Below are 21,315 nucleotides of genomic sequence, written 5' to 3'. Positions count from 1 at the left end.
ACAAATACTGTTAACATCAAAGAGAAGACAACAGTGTCACAACACAATAGTGATTGTTCCCTCTACAGAGTGGATACAGTCCTCTCTTAGGACAATGTTAGAGACGTGGCCTGTTCACTTACAATATGACTGAACACTTAACATGTTGCAAATCTGATATACAATTAATACTTTATTACAAAATCTGTAATTAGTTTTATGAATAAATGAATTTAATTAAAATAAGACAGAAATGTGCTTACTATAAGGAAATACAGCACTAAGCATATATTCTTCCTTCAACTACTTAAGTCTTCTCTTGCATTGTCTAGAAAGGACTGGACCCTTGCAGTGATTATATGGATTTATGTGATATTTGATAAAGATAAATGTCTTCCTTATGCTGGAGGCCCATATTCTTTTCTGCCTTTTTTATCATTAGTACAAGTGGTTGTCTGAAGTCATTTATAATATACAGATGTTTTTATTCACAAAATAATGAGAATTTATTATATTCTTGCACATTTAATGAGTAATGTGGGAATAACACTAACATGAACAGAAAGTCATATTTACTTTAACAATATTGAATTAACTTTTAAAGTGCACTCTTCAAGTGCTCAGTTTGCTTAATGTACAGTACTGTGAGTGGTGGCAGAACACACTGTAGCTTTAATTTTAACTGACCTTTTTTTAAAAAATTGATGATATGTAAATTAAAAGCTCTGCAGTTACACCCACTTTGCCATGTATTTGTCCAGTAAAAGTTATAGAAGACAATCTGTGAAACTTCAGGGTTATTTAATGTATACTTCAAAGATTCCACAAGGCAAACTTTCAGCTTTGCGACATCATCTTGCTTTAAAACATTTTCTTCTGAACTAACAAAATCTTGAACCTGTCCTAACAGCACAAATCAATACAGTCTTTAGTTTTGATCTTGCCTTTCCACTACCAAAATTATACTGAATTGCACTGAAAATACTATTGTACAGTCGACAATGAACAACTTTATTTCATTATCACATCTGTTACAGTTCCTGTAAGAAGAACTTGGTACAATATTTAGTATCATATTTCAGTTGCTATGTGCCTTTAGGACTGTTTTCAAACTACACTAACTCACACTGGCTTAAATATGTTGGCCTTTTAATTAATCTTTGGCTTATTAGTTAATTCACTATTGAAGGACTATTGAAATCTTGTTCTGTGTTAAATTACTGTGCATTACTGTGTGTATTATTTTAAAACATTTTATCCATATCTGTAGAGGGAGCAGATCAGAAAAAGACAAGACAACACTTTGAGGTAAATGCAGACAATACTGTTCGTAAAGCATGGGCAGTAAATGTGTTTGAGGCGCAGTATTCCTTTTCTCCAGTTATGTATACAAGCCCATGAGAAAGTTTAACCTGAATGTTCATGCAGAAACTACAGACATCAACACATTATGTTCAATTTTAAAAGATCAAGCATTAAAGATGACAGGAGTGTGTTGTAATGATGCTGTAAAACAAAGCTTACAGAAAATTTAAACATCAGGTTAAAACTTACAGAACACTGAAATAAAAAATGGGTTTATATATACTGTATCAGAAAGTCATATCTACTGTGATGTGACTTGCAGGATTCTGAAGAAAGAAGTGCATTTCAGGGGTCTTCTGGATTCGGGTTTAAACTGCTTTACAAAATGTCACAGATTTAGGCTACAGTGAAAACTCATTCTCTCTGCACTGCACACATGGCGGAATGACAACCAGCACAGGACACAGGTGAGGAGGTACTGTACATCTGCAATCCTAGTGGATATCCAATTTGAGTGTGCTAAGATTGTATCTCACAGGCTTAGAACTTGGTAACAATAATAAGTCACAAAATATATTCCCCTCTTTTTTTCTGGAGAAAAAGAGCACTACATTCCTAAAGCATCAGAAGTCATGGTTAGAAAAACCACATGCATTACAGATACATCATTTATTTGAATGGCATGCAGATCCAAGCAGATTTTTTTCCAAACAAGTGAAATCAAACAAAACAATGGTCCAGATAAGAGAATCACTATTGAATTCTGACACTTAAGAACCCATCAACAGGAAAAGTTAAGCATTATGTATCCGAGACTCAAACCTTGTGGTTCAAATTTTGCTTCACACAAAACAAACAAGGGGGCCATGCAAATGATCACTGCTGTCCATTGCACAGTTTTGTCTTTCCAATCCATGAAAGTAAACATGAATAAAGGAGAGACAATGATCCTTGAAGAATGAACTCCCATGCTGCCAGGCTCACCTAGTCTACCCTGGTTCCCTGTCTGTGAAGAAACCAGCCTGAACTGCAGGGAGTGTCCTCTAGCTAAGTTTATCTCCATTAGATAACCCAGCTCCCAGACATTGGCACGGAGTATTTTCCTACATCATATCACTAGTTTCCAATGAGGAAAAAAAAAAGATGCTCACAAGCAACTAAAATATGTTACCTATTAGCTAGTAATGACGAAATCCCAACTTTGACATTTAAAAAGGCTTAATTCCATTTAATTCTTTGAAACCTTAAAATTCAAAACAGTCCTTTTATAGACAGATAAAATACACAAAGGGCACGATCCAGTTTCAGTATTATCCATCCCATTACATCATGCTAGGTCTGACTGCAGTTCTCTTTTCCCTGGGCGGTCTCTCACCTGTGGTGGGGTGGGAGTTGAGGAAGGTCTTCCCACAGGAGGTGTTGGATTTCGGCTCCCGCCCCCTCCAGACATGATCTCTTCCGTAATGTCCTTCCCACCCTGGTTGGGATCTCGAATACGGATCTGCAGAAACAGTGGCAGGGGAGAAAAGGTTGGGACCTCACAAAAGCAGTCGAGGTGCTCTGACACCTCAAAGTAGGTTTTAGACAATTCAATACAGTATTCCAAACCCAAAAATGCAGACCTTTTGCTTCAAGGTGCTTTTGTACAATGGCTCGCAAAAAAGATTTAAAATAAATGTTAGAGGGGGTAATAACTTTTAAGGCACCACAAAGATGTCTGATTTGTTTTTACTGATTACTTTACAGCCAGTACTGAGAAGCAGGATTACAGTATCATCTCAGGCTGGGAAAAAAAACACTAGGTAAGACCCACCTGAGTAAAGCCACTGGGGGTTTTACGGCATCTGCGCTGGAGCCTTTTTTAATACAGAGAATATAGTCTATTTCATGGTTCAAATTATTGACTGCAGGGCAAGCAGACATCCTCTGAACACTGGAGGTTCTAATTTCCTTTTCCAAGTTAGTAACCGCTGCAATCTGAAAACATTTTTTTCTGTTCTATCTAGAAGAAATGGTTAGACTTTTAAGCAGCGTCTTAGATCTTATGCCAATGTACCAAAGGAGGTGCTTGTATAAGAGATTCCCCCCCCAACATAATTTCAAATATCTAATTTTGAATGATGAGTGCCTCCAGATTAATACTGCTTGTATCAGATGACCTTTTACGACAGCCTCGTTTTCAGCTACACACGTTTTGACTGACAAGATAATCCTGGATTTACAACTTTCCAGATAATCTCATTCTGATGGGGAGACCTAACAATACTGCCCCCTATGTGTGTGCGGTTTTTTTTGCTCTGCACAGACTGGCAGAGGGTGGTCTTGGAAAGGCCAGCTCATTTTGTTCAGGTAAACATTTCAGATGCAGCTCGCTGGCCCTTCAGACACTCACCGTTTTCTTCTCTCTCTTGGCAGGTGGAGGTTGTTGTGGTGTAGGCACTATGATGGGTGGAGAGGGGGTGTACACCGTCTGGCCAGTGTAATAGGGTGGTGCTGTTTAATAAAAAAAAAAAAGAAAAGCTAAGCAAAGGTTCATATTAATTCCAAGTAAAAGTGCTGTTCATTATTAAAGGTGTTTCTGGCATAGAGCACCCTGATAGATTTCAGAACAAACAGGAATTCTGGAAAACACGAACCATTACATTTCTAACAAACCTGGGGTCCTGCATCACACAAGATATCCATATGACCCGTGTATTTGAAAACCCTTTCAAAATCTCTGCACAGGCTGGACTGAAACTTGGCAGACTTCACCAACAACTAAAGCTTTTTAAAGTTTGCACCCAAATGGATGCTATGATCATTTTTATAACTGCAATGGATCATAAACCACTTAAAATAACGTAGCCCTCCATGTGAAATGCTCCTGCTCAAAAATTAACTCCAAACCTTATAAGAATCATTTTAGTACCAACAGGATGAATCTATAGTGAAGATGGGGTTCCTGTATAAACTAAGATGGCTGCCTAACTAATGATTTTTCTTTGCTATGCAGCCATACAAACCCTAAATCCTGCTGTTCAACAAACATTTGGCCAATTAAATCCAGATGTAATATTCCTGTGAACATACCATCCGACTATCTTTACTGCACATGCACTACTTTGATTTCTCAATTCAAGCTGCCTGTCACAGGAACCGCTACACTGACCGAATCAAAGCTTGGCAGGTTTTATATGTAATCAAGGCCGCTTCTGATTTGTATCTCACACATTGCTCTAATAATTTTCCCACCCAAAGCAGGTTACATGAACAGTCTGGATAAATGCGAACGGCTCCTTTTCAAGCACTGTTTGGTAAATAAAGTAAATAAAGTTGTAGGAATAACAAAATTCGATAGTTCTCGTTTCAGTGTCAATGTAATTAACATGTCGAAACGGGATTCCTACATAAACCACAGCCATTTGACTATCATGCTGTTCACAAAATTCAAACTACAACTGTTTTGGGAACTCCTGCACTGACTGCCCTGAAGTTTGGTGTGTTTCACCATATTCAAATCGACTTCGGATCTGTATTTTGCAAATGGCAGTGATTTTTTTTTTAACACCCACACTAGGTCATCACATTCTTGGCCAAACATATCCTGTAACAGTAACTGTCCTTTTAAAAAAATATTCAGTCAATGAATTCCAAAATTACTAAATTTTATACTAGTTTTATACTAGTTCATCCATAGTTTACTTGTAGTTCACTCAGACTGTCAAATTAGGTGCGTGGGGATTTGCTAGGAAGCCTTCAAAATTGTTTGCACTTTACCAGTTCATTTCAATATTATCGATCTTAAATTAAGTACATGAAGCACAGTGAGTACGCAGGTCATTTCAATAAGATTTATCGAGATTACTGTTTGTTAGGTGAGGTGGAAGGAGGTCAGGAGCCTTCCTGATTTCTGCTACTCTGCACTGCAGCGTCCCCCTGTACACTCGGCACTCTCCACCTGTCTGCTTGACCAGACTCTGCTGGCTTTGCATGTCTGTAGACTGTGCAGATGAGAGAGAACTAACGTTGGCGCGTATCTAGCCCACAGGCGTAGGATCATGAGAGAGCCAGCTATCAATAATGAGGTTACCAAGAACAGAGAGAAGGGACTGTATTTTGCTGCTTCCACAGTGCTCAACCCATTTGTAAATGGATCTGTGGGAGTTTCTAAGACAGAAATATTACTATGTGATTTTTTTTCTTGAGCTAAGAAGCATTTATTTTCTTAAGCACTGGGATCCACCCAACGCTTGTGTTAAAAAAATAAACTGTACATCATGAACATTCCTTCTAAGACCATACACTGTTTTAAATGTATGGCTTTAACTGCCTCTACAATCCATTACAGCTTATCACCAACTATATAAACATACTGACACCCGAAGAAGGCTCCACAGCCGAAACGTTGTTTCTTTTCTTCTCTTTTCAGCATGGAATAAACCTTTACTTGTTCCTATATAAACATACTACAACATTAGGTCAAGAAGGTAAAACATAAGTAAAAAAAAATAAGCCTACTAAAATTTTAAAAAATGAATTATTCAATATGTTGCTACTAATCAGTGAATTATCTTCTCAGTAATTTAAGATGTAATAGTCTTATTATGACTTAGGTATTCACTTTTGTTTACTTTAAATCTTTCTCAAATGTGTTATTTTGTTTCTATGGTTGCCTATCAGCAGTTCCCTGAGACCCTACTCATGCTCACAGGGTTACATCCATCTGAACCCTTCATCATATTTGGAATTAACAGGTTGCGAGGACAAATGGGTGATGAATTTCTTTTCCTTTAGATAAACGTCTGTGGCAGGAGTCAGGTAGGGGAGCAGAGGAGGTGGGACTGACGAGCACCGATTCCTCGGAGTAACAGAGAGACAGCTGCGGCTCATATGCAGGAGGCTTATAAATGTGTCTTTTCTGGTCGTAGCAAGGGGGAAGTGGTGAGAACAGTAGCAGTAGCGGTCTTGAAAACAAGATCCAGGCAAAGAAAGTAACCCTGACAAAAAAGATAGGAGTTTTCCTCACTCAGGGTTTTTTTTGTTAGTTTGTTATTGTGGTTGTTTCAGTTATTTTTATTCAGGAGCTGTGAGGAACCCATGAGAAGTTTTGCTTTTCCTTCTTTGACATTTGAAAGGTTGCTGTCTCACTGTGAAAAGAAGCAGCAGATTGCCATTTCTTCTTACACAGTCACAGTAACTGAAAGGGTCAATTTAAGTGACGTGATTGTTCTGGCACAGTGATTTGTATGAGGTTTGCAAAAACTGAACTATCTTTCATACCTAGAAGACTTGGCCAGAATATCATTAATCACTATCGGATGTAAGCACTCTTCTCAAAACACTAAAATCACCATTATCATCACGGTGGCGACGGTACACCAACCAGGTAAAAAAACCACAACCGAATCTGTTAAACTTTTTGCACAATGCAAAACTTATCATAAACTCTGGAAAAATATTTTTTTGGTAAGGACAAAAAGAAAGACCTAATCTGGTAGAAAGTTATTCAGACAATAACAAAGTTGATATTTTCTACAATGAACATGGCTTTTTAGAGAGACCACATTAAAAGTGGCTAGCATGTTTCAAAATACTCGGTAAAAGGTGCTTCTGGCAATGAAATACACTGCACAAATCAGTGGGAACTCACCCAATTATATTTTAAAAAAAGATTCCTCCTTTTAAGCATTTTAAAGAAGGAGTAACAAAATTAGTTTATGGTAATTCTAGTATCTTCTGGTTTGTGTTCAAACTGAGTAGTCAATTACACAATTATTTTCTTAGACACAAGATAACTGTGGACTTTTTGTAAGGTCTTTTACTTAAAACATTCACTTAATTGCAGGTACAGTTACCTATAAAACACTTCAGTGTCTGTTTATAAGTATTACAGTCATGTAGTTAATTAGACCAACTATGCATCTGATAGATAAGGTGTAACAAAAACCAAGACACCAGTCCTTTCAGTACATGAATCCAAGAAATGACTTGAAGCATCTGATAACTCTTAACACCGGATAAACCACTTAAAAATGTTAATTGCGTTCCTGCTTAATAAATGTTTTCAGTGCCAAACACCGCTAACTGGAAAGGCAAAATTTGATCATCTGAGTCAATTGCTTTCCAGCATATCAGCTCTGAATTTTGTACCAATTATACATGAGCAGATTGCAAAACCAGCCAGGTTCCCTTATGTACAGCAACAAGCAGCACAGAGACCCTGTGAACCCCCAGGGGACTCACCGTATGGTGTGGGGAACTCTCCCGGGCCAGGTCCAGGGTAGAAGGTGTTGGGCCCTGGAGGCTGCACTGAATACTGCTGTGGAGGCCCAACGTAGGGAGTGCTGTGTCGATACTGGGAAATAAAAACAAGCAGAAACATATGACTAACTGGCACCAAATTCCACAACAGACAGGAAAAATAATCAACAAGACGACCATCGCCAGGGGTTAAGTTAAGAGTCAAGGCCCACCAAAGACTCCACCCGTAACTGGTGAAGACCAGACTCAAAAGCAGTTTTCAAACCATCCAAAGTCACTGCCTATCAGCCCAGAACCTTGAGACAGGCTCTCCCAGTGCACACCTCATATTGTCTCCCTCTTGCTAGGCCTTCTCACCTGGGGTATGTAGTACTGGGCTGTCTGTGGCGAGGGGAAAGGCATGGGTGTCATGGCCATCATTATGGGCTGGTTTGGGGGATAGACAGCAGCAGCGGGAGTCTGGGATCCTGGCCGAATGGAAGGGTTATTACTTGGAATGGTGGCTCGTGCCGTTTGCATCTGGGTCCTCTGGAAAAACTGCAGGAGAGAAAACACGAAAGATGTAGCACAGAGAAGACTAGCTCAGAGCAAAGCCCGCTGTGACGGCTTCAGTCCGGCACATTGGCTAAAAGCATGCTCAGAAAAGGTCATTTAGGATTAAAAAAACATCTGACATTACGGATTACTGATGTCATTCATGGAGTTTTCAAAACCTTTTATCACAGTGCAGTCCAGTACCTAATTTGTCTCCCGTCATAAACCCTGTGAAATTTAAAAAAAGAATAAAGGTTCTATGCATTTCCAACAAATAATTTAAGGCTGTACACAGGGAGTAATAAACATACATGCTAAAGGCAAACATTAGCTTAGTCTCTTTAATTTACAGATGTCTGAGACTAATAGAACTTGCTGAAGACCACTTTAATGATGAGAAAATGTGTTTTGATTAACATAAAGGTTGTAGAAAAAAAGTTAAGGTGAAGACCAATAATCTGTTTAAGGCACAGGAACTATCCTCTCAAACAGAATGATAACAGATATTAGCATCTGTTCAGGAAATAAATTAATAAAATGTGTAAAACATGTGCCCTCAAACCCAGGGTCAAGGATTGTAAACAGCATAATATGTAACTGTTTGTACAGTGGCTGTCCATGCTGGGCATGCTCTGCAAACAAGCCAAGAACAGGTCAGGCAACAGTCTTGCAAGGGAAAGTCAGTCTAACAAACACTGCAATTTTCACATAACTATGCAGTAGGTGCTAACTGCTTACTGACATTTAAGTTTGAAAGAACCTCTCCTTTTAGACTTCACTGTATTCTTAATTGTTCCTTAGCTGACAATGCCAAACCACTGCTTTTTCTTTGCTAAAAAATAAATCAAGACACCCTTCAGACTCCAAAATAAAAAAATAGACAAAAATGAAAGTTGCGAGTGTCATCTGTTGCAGTTTGTACCAATCTACATGAAGAAAAATTAATTCTACTGGAATTAGTGTGGAAGCAACTGACTATGAAGAAAATCAATTCATAAATCTCTACATCAGAGGTAGCCTAGTGCCTTAAAACTGAAAAAAAATCTGAACACGCAAACCAGTGAACAAAATCAAAAGGGTGATGTATTTTAAGAAATCTCAAAAACTGTTGAGACAGAGCTGATAAACTAAGCTGGAAACAATTTGGGGGTGGGATAATTCTACATTCAGCAGCACAGACTGTATGATATAGTGGTGCCAGTCTTTTTTCTGTTATATTTTTGGAGAGTTTCTAAAAAGACTCTTCCAGATGTGTCCACGGTAGAAACCAGACATTTTATGTTGCTCTTCCCAAGACTTAAAAACGAGACTGCATTGCCTTTATGTCCAGTACTGCTGGGCATAAATGAAGTGTTAAGAACTGCATGCTTATCCATGCCACTTTCGTGAATTGGGAAATGAGGTTGACAGGATATTGATTCTGTGCAACCCTGAAGGAACAAGGAATCTGCATTTTGCAACTCAGGGTTAAACGTGATAGGTTTATACACATATAAATTGTAGTTAGCAGGTGTAATGAGAATCGTCTTTCCACATATGTAGTCAGGGTGTAATAAATTCATTTTGGGCTTTCAGAGGCAGAAGATTTTTCTAAAGTTTTATGTAACATATTAGGATTCACAATGTGAAATCCATTTTGAGTAAAGAGCAGACAAAATTAATGATAATTAATTCTAGACAGCGCACAACACCAACAGGGACTGCACATTTTAAGGGACATTAATATTTCTGTGCATTAACTGACATGTGTTTCAATTTCCACTTGATGCTGCTAGTGGTGCACGATGTACAGAAAAGCTCCAGCATTCAGTCTAAACCATGGTGGCCCCCGAGAACTGAAATCCAGTGCAGCTTTTTACAATGCAGGGCATGAGTAAACATGAAATAGAAATCCCTTTCATCTTCACAAGTATGCAATGATGTCACAGTACAGATTACATCCATTTTCCAATCACTTCTTTCACTTCAGGGTTGCCAGGGAGCCAGAGTCTAGACCTGCAAGCAACAGGCACAAGGCAGGGTACACTCTGGACAGGACGCTAGTCCATCACAGGACACACACACACACGCATAGGGACAGTTGTCCCAGAGGCCAATTAACCTATCAGTATGGTTTTGGACTGTGGGAGGAAACCAGAGCACCCGGAGGAAACCCAGGCGTACACGGGGAGGACATACAAACTCCACACAGATAGCACCTCAGGTCCAGCTTTAAACCAAGGAGCCCTGTGCTTGCAAGGCAGCAATGCTAACCATTACACTTCTGTGCTGCGAGCACAGATGACATATTTTATCAATTTAAATTGAAAGTAAAATATTGCAACAAAAGATTTAACATAAAAACAATACTAGGTGCACCTAAGCAAATGGTGCAAGACATCAAAGTTAAACACCATCAACAGCATTACTACAGGCAGGAACAGATGTCCTGTTTTGCAATTCATCTATAAAAAGCTGTTATTACTTGTCAAAAAGAACTTTACATTCACCCGTGATTAATACCCTTTACTTGATTTATGACTTACAGTAATATTTACTGCAGTTGCTAGAAGAAGCTTAAAATTAAAAGGAAGCATGTGAAAACGAAGTACTATTGAAATCCAAACTTGGTTACAGGAGAGCACTGCTGTCCTAAATCAGTACATCTTTTCTTTCAACCAATAAATCTCTCAACCAATCTTCCCAATGCAGAAGATTGTCCCATTTTATTTTACTGTTAAGAAAATAAAAAAAAACAAATTAGCCTGGATGACAACCTAAAAGAGGCCACCAACTTCATTTTGCAAATATTCCACAGCTGCTAAAAGGCTACAGCCCAAGATGACTGAGAAATGAAACCGCATTTAGGCAATACATTTTCAAGGTAGCATTCAAACAGAGCAACGCTGTAGTCTTGTCAATATTAAAATTCATAGTGATTTAAAATGAATGTTGTGATACATAAATGTTTTAAAAAGACCAAAATATGCAAAAGTGAAGAGTTCCAATTGCTTGTATTGATTCAAATAATTTAAAAGTACTTATTTCATATGCAAAGAAAATGTCTTTCACAATTTTATGAAATATTAGCATTTACTTCAACAAAAACACCAGTGAAACCAAAATGTATACAATGTCTCACAAATACCAATGAAACAATTTGGGGGAAATTAACATCAAGAAATATTGCCTCAAACAATCCATCTTCCACATGATATTCCTTTTTCGAAAAACCCTACTGCAATTAAAAAGGGATTTTTTTCTTCTACATGCACTTTACTGAATACCAAAGAGAAATGAAAATATGTAAATCAAAAAAGAAAAAACTGAAAAACGAGCAAAGTTAAATAGAAAGAGAAAAGCCGTTTTCCCCATAACATAACAGTCGAGAGGAAAAACAATAGCCGAGCCCATCTAAAAAAAAAATGAACTGAATGAAATGAGAGAAAATCTTGATAAAGAAAACCAAAGGGGGTGTGCATCCTTTGGGGTGGGGCACGGGCTGCAGCAGACAAATTTGGGTGGAGACGGGGGCTCATGCCATGCATATCCAGAGACTTTAATTACCTGTATCGGCCTGAATCCTCCCTTGAATATTGAAGCAGGAAAGAGAGAGAAGCCAATGGCACACTGAGCTGATGCGTGTAGAGGACAGACAGGCTAACAGACAGAAGGGGCATCTGCCCACAATCAACAGACAGGCAGCTGTTTGAGAATTCAGCTCAGCAGCTAGGTTACATGGTTTGTTACTAGCACACGTTTTTTTTCTGTCACCTGAGACGTTTCTTTATAGCCTGCCACTGTAAGCCTCCAAATGGCACAGCCCTGTATCTTACAAGTGTGCATTCTTGTTCAGGAAATGAAATGACATCACTTTTTAGGTAGAGACAGGCACAGGAAGCAAGCAGTGAACTTGGCTGAACCTTCAGGGTTCACTCAGTGAGCCTGTTGTCGAGAATGCATTCCTATCTGTTCTTGTTTCTGAGAAACCAATTGCTTTGGAGGCACAAAGGAGGAGGAAAATGTGAAATAGCACTGTGCTTACTTTATTTAACAGAAAAACAAAAAAAATGTAATTAGTATTAACAGCCTTTACTTACTCTTGTCCAGATTCTATGAAGAAAAATCATCTTCATTTTTAAATTATGAAAGTTTCATAATTTATGAGAATCAGAGTTTATCATTAAGGGAAAAGATCAACATGCTCGTCAACAGTTCACAAATGAAAGTAAATGTTTTGTCTACAGAATATCCAAGGAAGGACAGAACTGGAAGCTGTCTGAAAACTGCTCTTGGCGGCTACAACAGTTGTTATGACATATCCTACCGAAGATGCCAACACACTTTTGCGATTAATTCACAGTATACATTTCCCACAGATTTAGTTTTTGCAGGCCTGTATTTTTAAGCTTCTGTAAAAAAGAAAAATGGTCCTGCTTTACTTTATTGATAAAAAAAAACATGCATCCTCCCCTGGCGTACACACATGCAAATTTGCTCTACCTGCCAGAACATGGTATTTTCAGCCACTTCTCTAGCAGTTTGACTCCGTTCTGTTATCATTTATCTACACTGTAACAGCAGAAAAAGATTACTATGTTTTCCAGTATGATTATGTTCTTCTAGTAACGTAAGGTTTGTCAACAATGACCAGTATTTTCTGTGGAATAACAGCTTTTAAAAATGCTGAGTGGAATAAGCATTACAAAGTAAACATACTCCCACTTTCAGAACAAAACAAAATCCTCTTTAGGCAAAGAATGCAACCACATTTGCACATGGCACACTGCAAAGACCCAAGTAAAGGTGTTTAACTTTTCTGTACAAACTCTTCCTTTATATACATTCCTATATTCTATATTTAGAGTTGAATTTTGGACTGACACATTCTGCTGATAATATTCGAAAACAATATTAAAAAAGGCAATAATAAAAAGTAAAAATCCATAAACTCTGTGCCCTACACATCCAGAAGAAAAGATTTACCTCCCTCTTCCGATTGAACAAATGAGAATAAGTCACCGCCACTATTTGGTAGAAACTAGCCTTTGGACAATGTTTATATGTACTGTACGATACATATAACCCTGTACCAAAATCCAATCAAGATAAAGATATCATGGTCTAATAGCATTGTTCTACAACGTGACCTCAAATCTTTATTTGCCCTTATCTAAAACTCTACGCTACTGTTTTGAGCTGTTCAGATGAGAGGTTTAAAAAGTAAAAAAAATAATAGCATTACACAAATAAAACATTTCTGTTAAAAAGAATGCCATCTATATTGCCAAATCCAACATTGTCCAACAGGAGACAGAAGAAAGCACATGTAAATTAGACCTCTAGTGTATAACTTGATTGAAACCTTTCTGAGGAGGCAATTTACTGCACTAACTAACAAAAAATACAATTAGGAAACAACGGCATCTAACTGCAAAAATCTTACAGTAAACATTTTTGGCAGGATCTACTGAATATTAGCTTGTACTTCAGCCTTTTAAAGCTATGACAAATTATGAAGCATTTCTAGAAAAAAAATCTATCAAAAAATCAGAACTCAAAATCCAATAAGAATTAATCAGTGTCCATAGACACCTCAGCACCCCGAGCAGAAATGCATTGTGTGCAAGTACAAAAGTGCTTTCAATTTAAATCCTGCAGAGACATGGAGCACAATATGGTGATTAAGAAGGTCATCTTGATGAAGTTATCAGATGAATTACTGAATAGATTATGCTGCCTGATGAACATCACAAAGGAAGGCATCAACAATGTCACAGTAAAAAAAAAAAGAAACGTATGGTTAATTATTTTCATCCATAATTGGGTTTGCTACGTGCTATGCCTCCCACACTGTAACTCCACACCGCCCCAGGGGAAGGGTCCTCTGGGAGCTGCAGCAAGGTGTGCTGCTTCTCTCCACACCACCTTTCCAATGCAGACAACAGAAGGGTCAATCAGAAGTCAGATGTCACTCCTACGCGTACTGCACAGTCCTTACGACTAGCTCACTCAACGCTGTGCAATCAGAGAACCTCCTGACACCTGGGGTATCCTGGGGCGCACACATGTTTAGATACAGCAGACACAAACATAAACATTATTAAAGGGAGAATTTTTAAAAGTAAGTGTAGCACAGCCCAGCTGTCAAACCTTTTATTATAGAGTTGTGATCCAGACCTCAGAAGCCACTCATTAACCCAGAATTTCCAATTTATTGGGATTTTCTGTGAATCTCACCTATTATGCTATTAACTTTTGCACATGTTGTGCATATATTTGTCCATTACCATCTGTAAAAGTGTCTATATACTGTAGCATTCCCAACAATTATTGAAACAGTGTTATGTTGCCTTAAGCTTCTTTATACTATGCTGAAATTGTAGGCTAGATGAGCTAAGTTATTCATATAGCATGAATTTAAATCTTTTAGATACAGTAGATACAGACATACATAAAAAATATTAAAGAGATTTTTAAAAAGTAAATGTTCAAACAGAAGGAAGACTCCATATTTCCTATGAACTCTGGGCTTTTGTTATTGGTACCGTTAATATAGTTGATTCTACCATCTCTTATGAATAGTTGCATCCTTTGGATTTTAAGACTCTTGAAGACTAGTAATCCCTTATAACATCCATTTCACAATTATGTTCATGAATAAAACAAGGGTCTTGTTTTAGTTTATGTGTATGTGCTGATGTTTTACAAATTAACAACCTGGAAATGGGTTCGTGAACATCAAAGCAGAAAAGAGTGTGAAATAAAATAAGCACAGTGGTAAACATTATCAAAAAGCAGGACAAGAACAAGATGATGCATTCCCAGAGAAAATCAGGCTCCTAATCAGCAGACTAAGACCATTTGATAACTGGCCATTTGTCCTGGCTTTATATACATGGCCTTACTGAATGGCATAAACTCCTGATGACAGTGCAGCACTATTTTCCTTACTGTCCTGTTAAGCCAGTAGATGCCAGTTTACAGGGTGTCTGGCATACACAAAACCTCATGTTCGTCTATGCTGATTTATAACAACCATGTAGATAAACCATGCTGACTGAACTTTCAGACAAGTTACATGCTTTATACAGCATCATTATTTCTACGACTAAGAAAAAAACATCTCTATCTGGGCTGTCGTGGGCAACACATATTGCAAAGTACAAACGGTGCGAGGGAAATGAAGGGGTTCATTACCTGGTGGTGGGTAGGACGAGGCCCCGTTGCAAACTGGGGGGGGGGGGAATGTTCAGGGGTGGGGGTTGGGAGTAAAGCACAAAAAGAAAGGAAAAGCAAAAAGTGAGAAAGGTTCAGTAAATAAAACAACAAAAGCGGGACAGTCTAGTCACTGAACAAGGAATTGCTACTAAAGATGCTACAGAGACAAGAGCTGGCTGCATCCTTAACAGTGTACAGTAGGGTGACTTGCCGTTTGTACTTACTGATGTGACACCATTATTCTCTCACCCACGTCAAAAGCACAGAGTTAGTGTGTGGGTCACAGTTAATGTGTGGGCCAGTCTACACATGCTGGTCAAGATTCGACAAAGTCGGCTTATTGTTTCATTCTGATCCCAATTCAATGAAAACCATTTTGGAGCAGTCTCCCTTGACAACGTAAATTCTAAGTACTAAAACAATAATGTATTTCCTAATGTTTAATCAAATCATTGCCAGTTTAAAACTAATGAACACACAACTACTCCAACCAGAGAAGATGTAAGAGCTGTGAAAGAGAACATAGTGAAAACAATTTATAAAGGGTTGAGTTTAATTACTTTGTACCCCAAGGGCCATATAATACAGCTGTTAGACTACAGTACAGGTCTGAAATGCAGTTTCACAGACAAACCTCTCGCTTGATTTACATTACAGGACGTAATCAGCAGATCAAATGACTTCTATGTATTTACATAAACTTTTTGTGCCCTCACATTCTGCTGTAATACATTGCTTGTGGCACAATTTTCAATTATAAGAATTCTATCATTATATAAAATGCTGGGAATACATTTTTCCAACTCAGTCCTCCATGCACAGCTAGAAATGATGACCAAAATGTTCTTTTATAAAATATACATTCTAAAAGTTCTTAAGTTTTTAAGGGCACGTCACACGCTTATCTCTAACAAGGCACTGCCCCTCGTTCTTCACTGGTCTGAATCATAAAGCCATCTTGACTGTCCTGCTACCATCCATAACCCCCTGAGCTGCTAGGATGCAAAGGAATACGTACCGGGCGCGTCTGTGGCTGTGCATTCATTGGCTGCGTGGGGGGAGGGTACACCAATGGTGTGTTACCAGCATTCTGTCCAGAGGTGTATGGAGACTAAAGGCAGGGAAGGAATAGTGAAAGAGAGAGCAAGAGGGTGGTAAAAACAGGGCTTAAAAACATATTTAAAGCAGACAAGCTAATTTTATTTCATGGCACCTCGGCGCGAGGTACAGTGAGCTGAAAGCCAGATATTCGCTCAGATATCCACATTTCCAGCTGGTGTTACTGCAGTCTTGGCATGTGCTGGAGGCCGCTGTGCAGCATGTCAAAATGTTTTTTTTCGTCACCATGGCGAGAAATAAAGAAAAGAGGAAGTTGCTAAAGGATGGTGGTGGGGGTGGGGAGTGTCTGATGCCTGCTATACACTTCCGCATTAAAAAAGCCATGGAGGCTGACTATTGACTCGATATACTTCTAGGGCGCTAAAAAATTCATTTCTGCTTCCTTGGAATGGGAGGCCTGCATGAGAAGGCGTGATAGCTGGAGAGATTATTAATAGACTTCAACAGTTCCTTGGAGTGACGTAGGTGGTTATGCGATTCCTTCTACTGCCATGGCGGGGAAATCTGAGCTCTTTAATCAGAGTGAGCATGATAGAGAACAGCTGAGTCACCCTGACAGACTTTCATTTCCTGGTCAATTACGGAAAGAGAGTTGCATGCACTGACAAACAAGAAATGAAAATATACACACGAAAAAGTTTCAAAACAAGGGAGTCACAAAGTGACACACATTGGAGCACACTTGGAGACATACAGTATTGATACCCCCATTCCACAAAATCATACTGAATACCATCCACACACAAAAAAAAATCCTATCACACACAAAACAAAGATTTGCACAGCCCAACAGTCTCTCCCGCTACATGCTGCAAAAGCCTAGACAAAAACATAACTTCTGGCCTGCTGCCATATGTGAACTACTATCTAATAATCTATTTGGCTATTACAATCAGGTTTCAAGAACTGGGGGAGCCGACATCAGAAGAAATCCCAACTGGCTTCATCAACATCACAATTTCAGCATGATCACGTCCGATATTGACTTTATTGTCTTTAAACAGGCTTTGATCTATATCGCTGCCCAGATGCTGCAGACGTTTGCTGAAGTTAAATGAAGTAGACAACAGACAGTATGTTGTCTCAAGTACACAGTTTAAGAAAGATGTGTACCTTAAGGTTCTAAAGGTTCTGGGGACAAATGCAAAGACTGTGAAACAAAGGAGGTAATGACTCCCTTGCAGAATTCTTTTTTTGATAGTTCACTATTCTTTTGAACCTTCTGTTGCCCTCAGGACATGCCCAAGTGAACTGTTGAGGCTTATTTTACCACATTATAATGATTGGTGGGTTATTTAGTCAAATATTCTACACACAATTATTCCAACCTTTCACTTTATAGCAAAACAAGACCTCATTGTTTTGGTCTTTGAATGTGTATACTTAAAACTACTCCACTTTGACCAGGACTTGAGAGCAGAAGACAATGTAAATGGTACAAATTCTTCACGACAAATCTGCCCATCATTGCACAATTGCCTGGGGGGAGCTGTCCATGGAGCTGTACAGAATGAACTACTTCACTGCAAAATCTATTTATTTGCAACATATTGGTCATGGATGAGCAATTCAGGCAAATCCGTTAGAAATGTTAAGGGATGGATAAACCTTTTAGAATCCAGTAACCTTATTCACAAGTCACATTTTCTTTTTGAAGGAAAGTTTCAGTAGTTTAAAAGGTGAAGCATACCAAAGCGCAGATATGGCTCCAGAAGAAAAAAAATCATATCTGTTTGCTTCTGACTGACAACCTGAAGATATTTCCAGATTGTTTAGATGTTCGCCTGATTATATCATAATCAGTGCTGTTCACTTTAAATACCCACTCCATTCCCAACCCATTTTATCATTTCATCTATCAGTTTTACATATGAATATGGAAGTGCATTTGTTCATCTTTAAAGTGGTTTGTTACTAACAGGAAATTAGTGGAATCTGAAAAAAAAATCATTTTCAAGATGTGTAGGTATACATGTAGTAGTATGTATTGGTATGAACATAGTATTAGAAGTGGCAAATTAAAATGTCAATTTATAGCTTAAACAAAGGAAGGCAGATACACATAAAGAGGATGTCAAAAACAATGAGCCCTATGCACAAAACATCCACTCCAAAAATAGTCCGACACAAGCTATCCCACCACGCACACCCACATACAGAGGCTAAAACACTTGGCATCACCAAATTTAGAGGCTCACATAAAGCTGAGCACAAAGAAATAAAGATAACACCCAACAGTAACAAGCCCACATTTAGCAACACAAACAAACCCATGAGAAATAGTCCCTTAAATGTGCACACTCTGTTGGGCATCAGCTGAACTACAGGGAAACTTTCATGTGGTTTTCTATATATCCCTTTTACTGGCCCAGAACTGGTTCAGAACAATCAACCAAAATACATTCGTAATGTATGAACACTGTTCATCTTGACCATTACTCTGTTCATTAAAATAATAGTATTTTATTCATTTTCAGATTCCTTACTTGTGTAGATGCTGGATATGCACCGTTACAAAACACACAAGCTTTACAAGCCAACAGGCCACAGTTTCCTTCGCATTTTCCCTGGGTTCTCATTATGTCACAGATTAGAAATGTTTAGTGTGTAGCTTCTTAATGAAAGAGCACACCACAGGCCACTAGCAATTTCAATTTATAGCTGTAGGTTTCATCTTCACAAAGAGACGGTTTAAGGGTTAATCAATGAGCTCACTTAGGCAGACACAACCAGACTATCTCCCCTCCCACCTGTCAGCACCTCCCTCCCGCACACAAACACACACAGCCCGCAGCATCAAGCACCTTGGGGAGGGTGGGGTGGGGATAGAAAACAGCAGAACAGTACAGGACATAAACACAGACGTGGACTGACAGCACTGAGCCGGAACACAGACGCATACATAAAGAATCACAGTGACACACGGTCGCACTCACCCCTCCGCCTGACTCCCAGCCCATAAGGTAGCGATATAGGTGTACTGTGGATACTGATACCTGAGAGAGTCCTGGGGAAGAGGCGTGCCCGGGCGGCGTGGCCGCAAGGTTAGGGTGTCCCTTGGTGATTTCGTGTGTTGTATATGGAGGGCCAGGTGGCCTTGGTACCTGAGCCACAAAAAGACGGAAAATGAGTCACGAAAGAATAAGACTGCATGCTTGTCACATACTCGTTAAGTTTGTTTGCTTTAGATCCGGTGAATTCAAAAACAGCAAGTCACATATTTGGGTGCAAGTCCGCTCTGTATTTCCCCACCTTCTTGACGGTTAACAGGGGCATTTCTAAAACAAAGGGCACGCAATCTCACGAGTATAACACCAGTGCTTATCTACAGGAATGACTACTATAGGATAACGTAAAAGAGCAGAAATTCAATGTTGTTCTGTAAAGTAAATTCAGTATATCATGATATTTTTAACAAAATTACTTTGGAATGATTATATTCTGCATATTATCACAATTTGTGATGACTCTGTACTGACAATTTAGGTAAAATATGCTTCTGATTCACTGGCTTCCACTTTGCCTTAGTAGTTCTGTAACTAGAACTACTCTGTTCCTAGAACTGTAAGGTACTATGTACTAGTTTAACCAGAGAATTTAACCACTGAACCAACAAGCAATCTCAATGCACTGTTCCTTCTGAGGTTTGTGATTAGTAGTGGCTTCACAGGTACTGGGAGAACGTGACCCAGATCTGAAGTTTAACAGGAGATTAGGCTGCTAATCTCCCTTCATTATAGGATCCCGTGCTGTTGTTTCAATACTGCTGCCTTAGCATCAGTGGCTTTGACCTCAGGTCAGATGAAACTCTGGTTTAAGAGAGATCTACCAAACGGTACTAAAGCTCGGGACCTTATAGATCATAGGGCCCTTTAGAGGGGACAATGTCTGGCTTTAAATTAAACCTACTGGCAAAGAATAAAGACAAAGGAGCTGGCACTCTGTTTTAAGGAAAAAAAATACTTACTGCTCTCCCCCGAGTTTTCCAATAGTTTTATTTAAAATGTTCCTAAAATACAGCATTCCATGTTATACTCTAAATGTAACATTTTGTTCTAGCTACCCAGTAACGAATAATGTCTTTTTCAATAATTCTTTATGCTTTGAACACCACCATTAGACATCGGTCCACAATCAACTACAAGTGAACTTTCTTTGCTGGAAAGATGTTCATCAATGGACATTTAAAATGTAAGCCAGGTTAAATCTGCTTCTTCCTATAATCCATCAATTTATGTTATATGGCGTGTGCATTTGTGAGACTATCGGCATTAATCCCTGTTTATGCTACATGCTATTCTACAAATTCATGCAAAGACTTTTTCAAAAGACCTCGGGAAAAAATCGAAAATTTGTCTGAGAAGCCACCCTCTTCAGATTTTCAAGAATCATATTCTCCAAAAAAATAACATTCCAGACAAATCAGCAAATCAGCACAGCTTTTAGTGCAGTCTAAAATAGCTCATTGGCATGGCCAATAATACAAGCTCAAACAGAAGAAGAAAATGAGCAACTGGATAGGCAGCAACAACAGGGATAACAGAAAAAACACCAATCTTAAACTTCAGCCTAGTGATGAAGCAGACTGCATCACATACCTACACCTTCTATTCCCACATTCAGTTTTCATTAATCCTTTACTCATAGCTCAACATAACCTTAAGGTGAGTAATACAATGTGTAAGTCTGCACTGCTGCATTTCTCTGCCAGGAAACTGGAGGAAATGAGATGCAAAACGGCCCTCTTCACTGGTTAAACAACCAGAAATAAATATATAAATCAATTAATAGCTCATATCCCCTTTGAGGCTGAAGCAATAAAACACTCTTGGGCACAGCACACAGGGAGTGGGTGACAAGATCAAGCACTTAAGAGCACTGGTGCTACGAGTAGTTTTCTACCTCATTGGAATATTTCAATACAAGATGGGACTA

General features: G+C 38.7%; 1 protein-coding gene across 8 annotated transcripts in view; it reads right to left on the bottom strand.

Moving 5' to 3' along the window:
• LOC148817514 (eukaryotic translation initiation factor 4 gamma 3-like) overlaps positions 1-21,315 on the bottom strand; it is a 68,341-nt gene that overhangs the window by 27,504 nt on the left and 19,522 nt on the right. For 3 of the 8 annotated variants that reach the window (XM_088938351.1, XM_088938352.1, XM_088938358.1), the window contains exons 3-10: positions 19,317-19,484; positions 16,280-16,372; positions 15,241-15,273; positions 11,608-11,628; positions 7,885-8,064; positions 7,510-7,621; positions 3,677-3,777; positions 2,660-2,785 (exon numbers count right to left, since the gene is read on the bottom strand). In XM_088938351.1, the coding sequence (XP_088794477.1) occupies positions 2,660-2,785; positions 3,677-3,777; positions 7,510-7,621; positions 7,885-8,064; positions 11,608-11,628; positions 15,241-15,273; positions 16,280-16,372; positions 19,317-19,484 (834 nt within the window). The remainder of the gene's footprint in view (positions 1-2,659; positions 2,786-3,676; positions 3,778-7,509; positions 7,622-7,884; positions 8,065-11,607; positions 11,629-15,240; positions 15,274-16,279; positions 16,373-19,316; positions 19,485-21,315) is intronic. The other 5 variants (XM_088938354.1, XM_088938355.1, XM_088938356.1 and 2 more) reach the window with 4 other exon arrangements.

The sequence above is a fragment of the Atractosteus spatula genome, chromosome 20 (genome assembly GCF_055471065.1).
Source record: "Atractosteus spatula isolate fAtrSpa1 chromosome 20, fAtrSpa1.hap1, whole genome shotgun sequence".
Classification (NCBI taxonomy): Eukaryota; Metazoa; Chordata; class Actinopteri; order Semionotiformes; family Lepisosteidae; genus Atractosteus; species Atractosteus spatula.
This window is presented reverse-complemented; position numbering and strand designations above follow the sequence as displayed.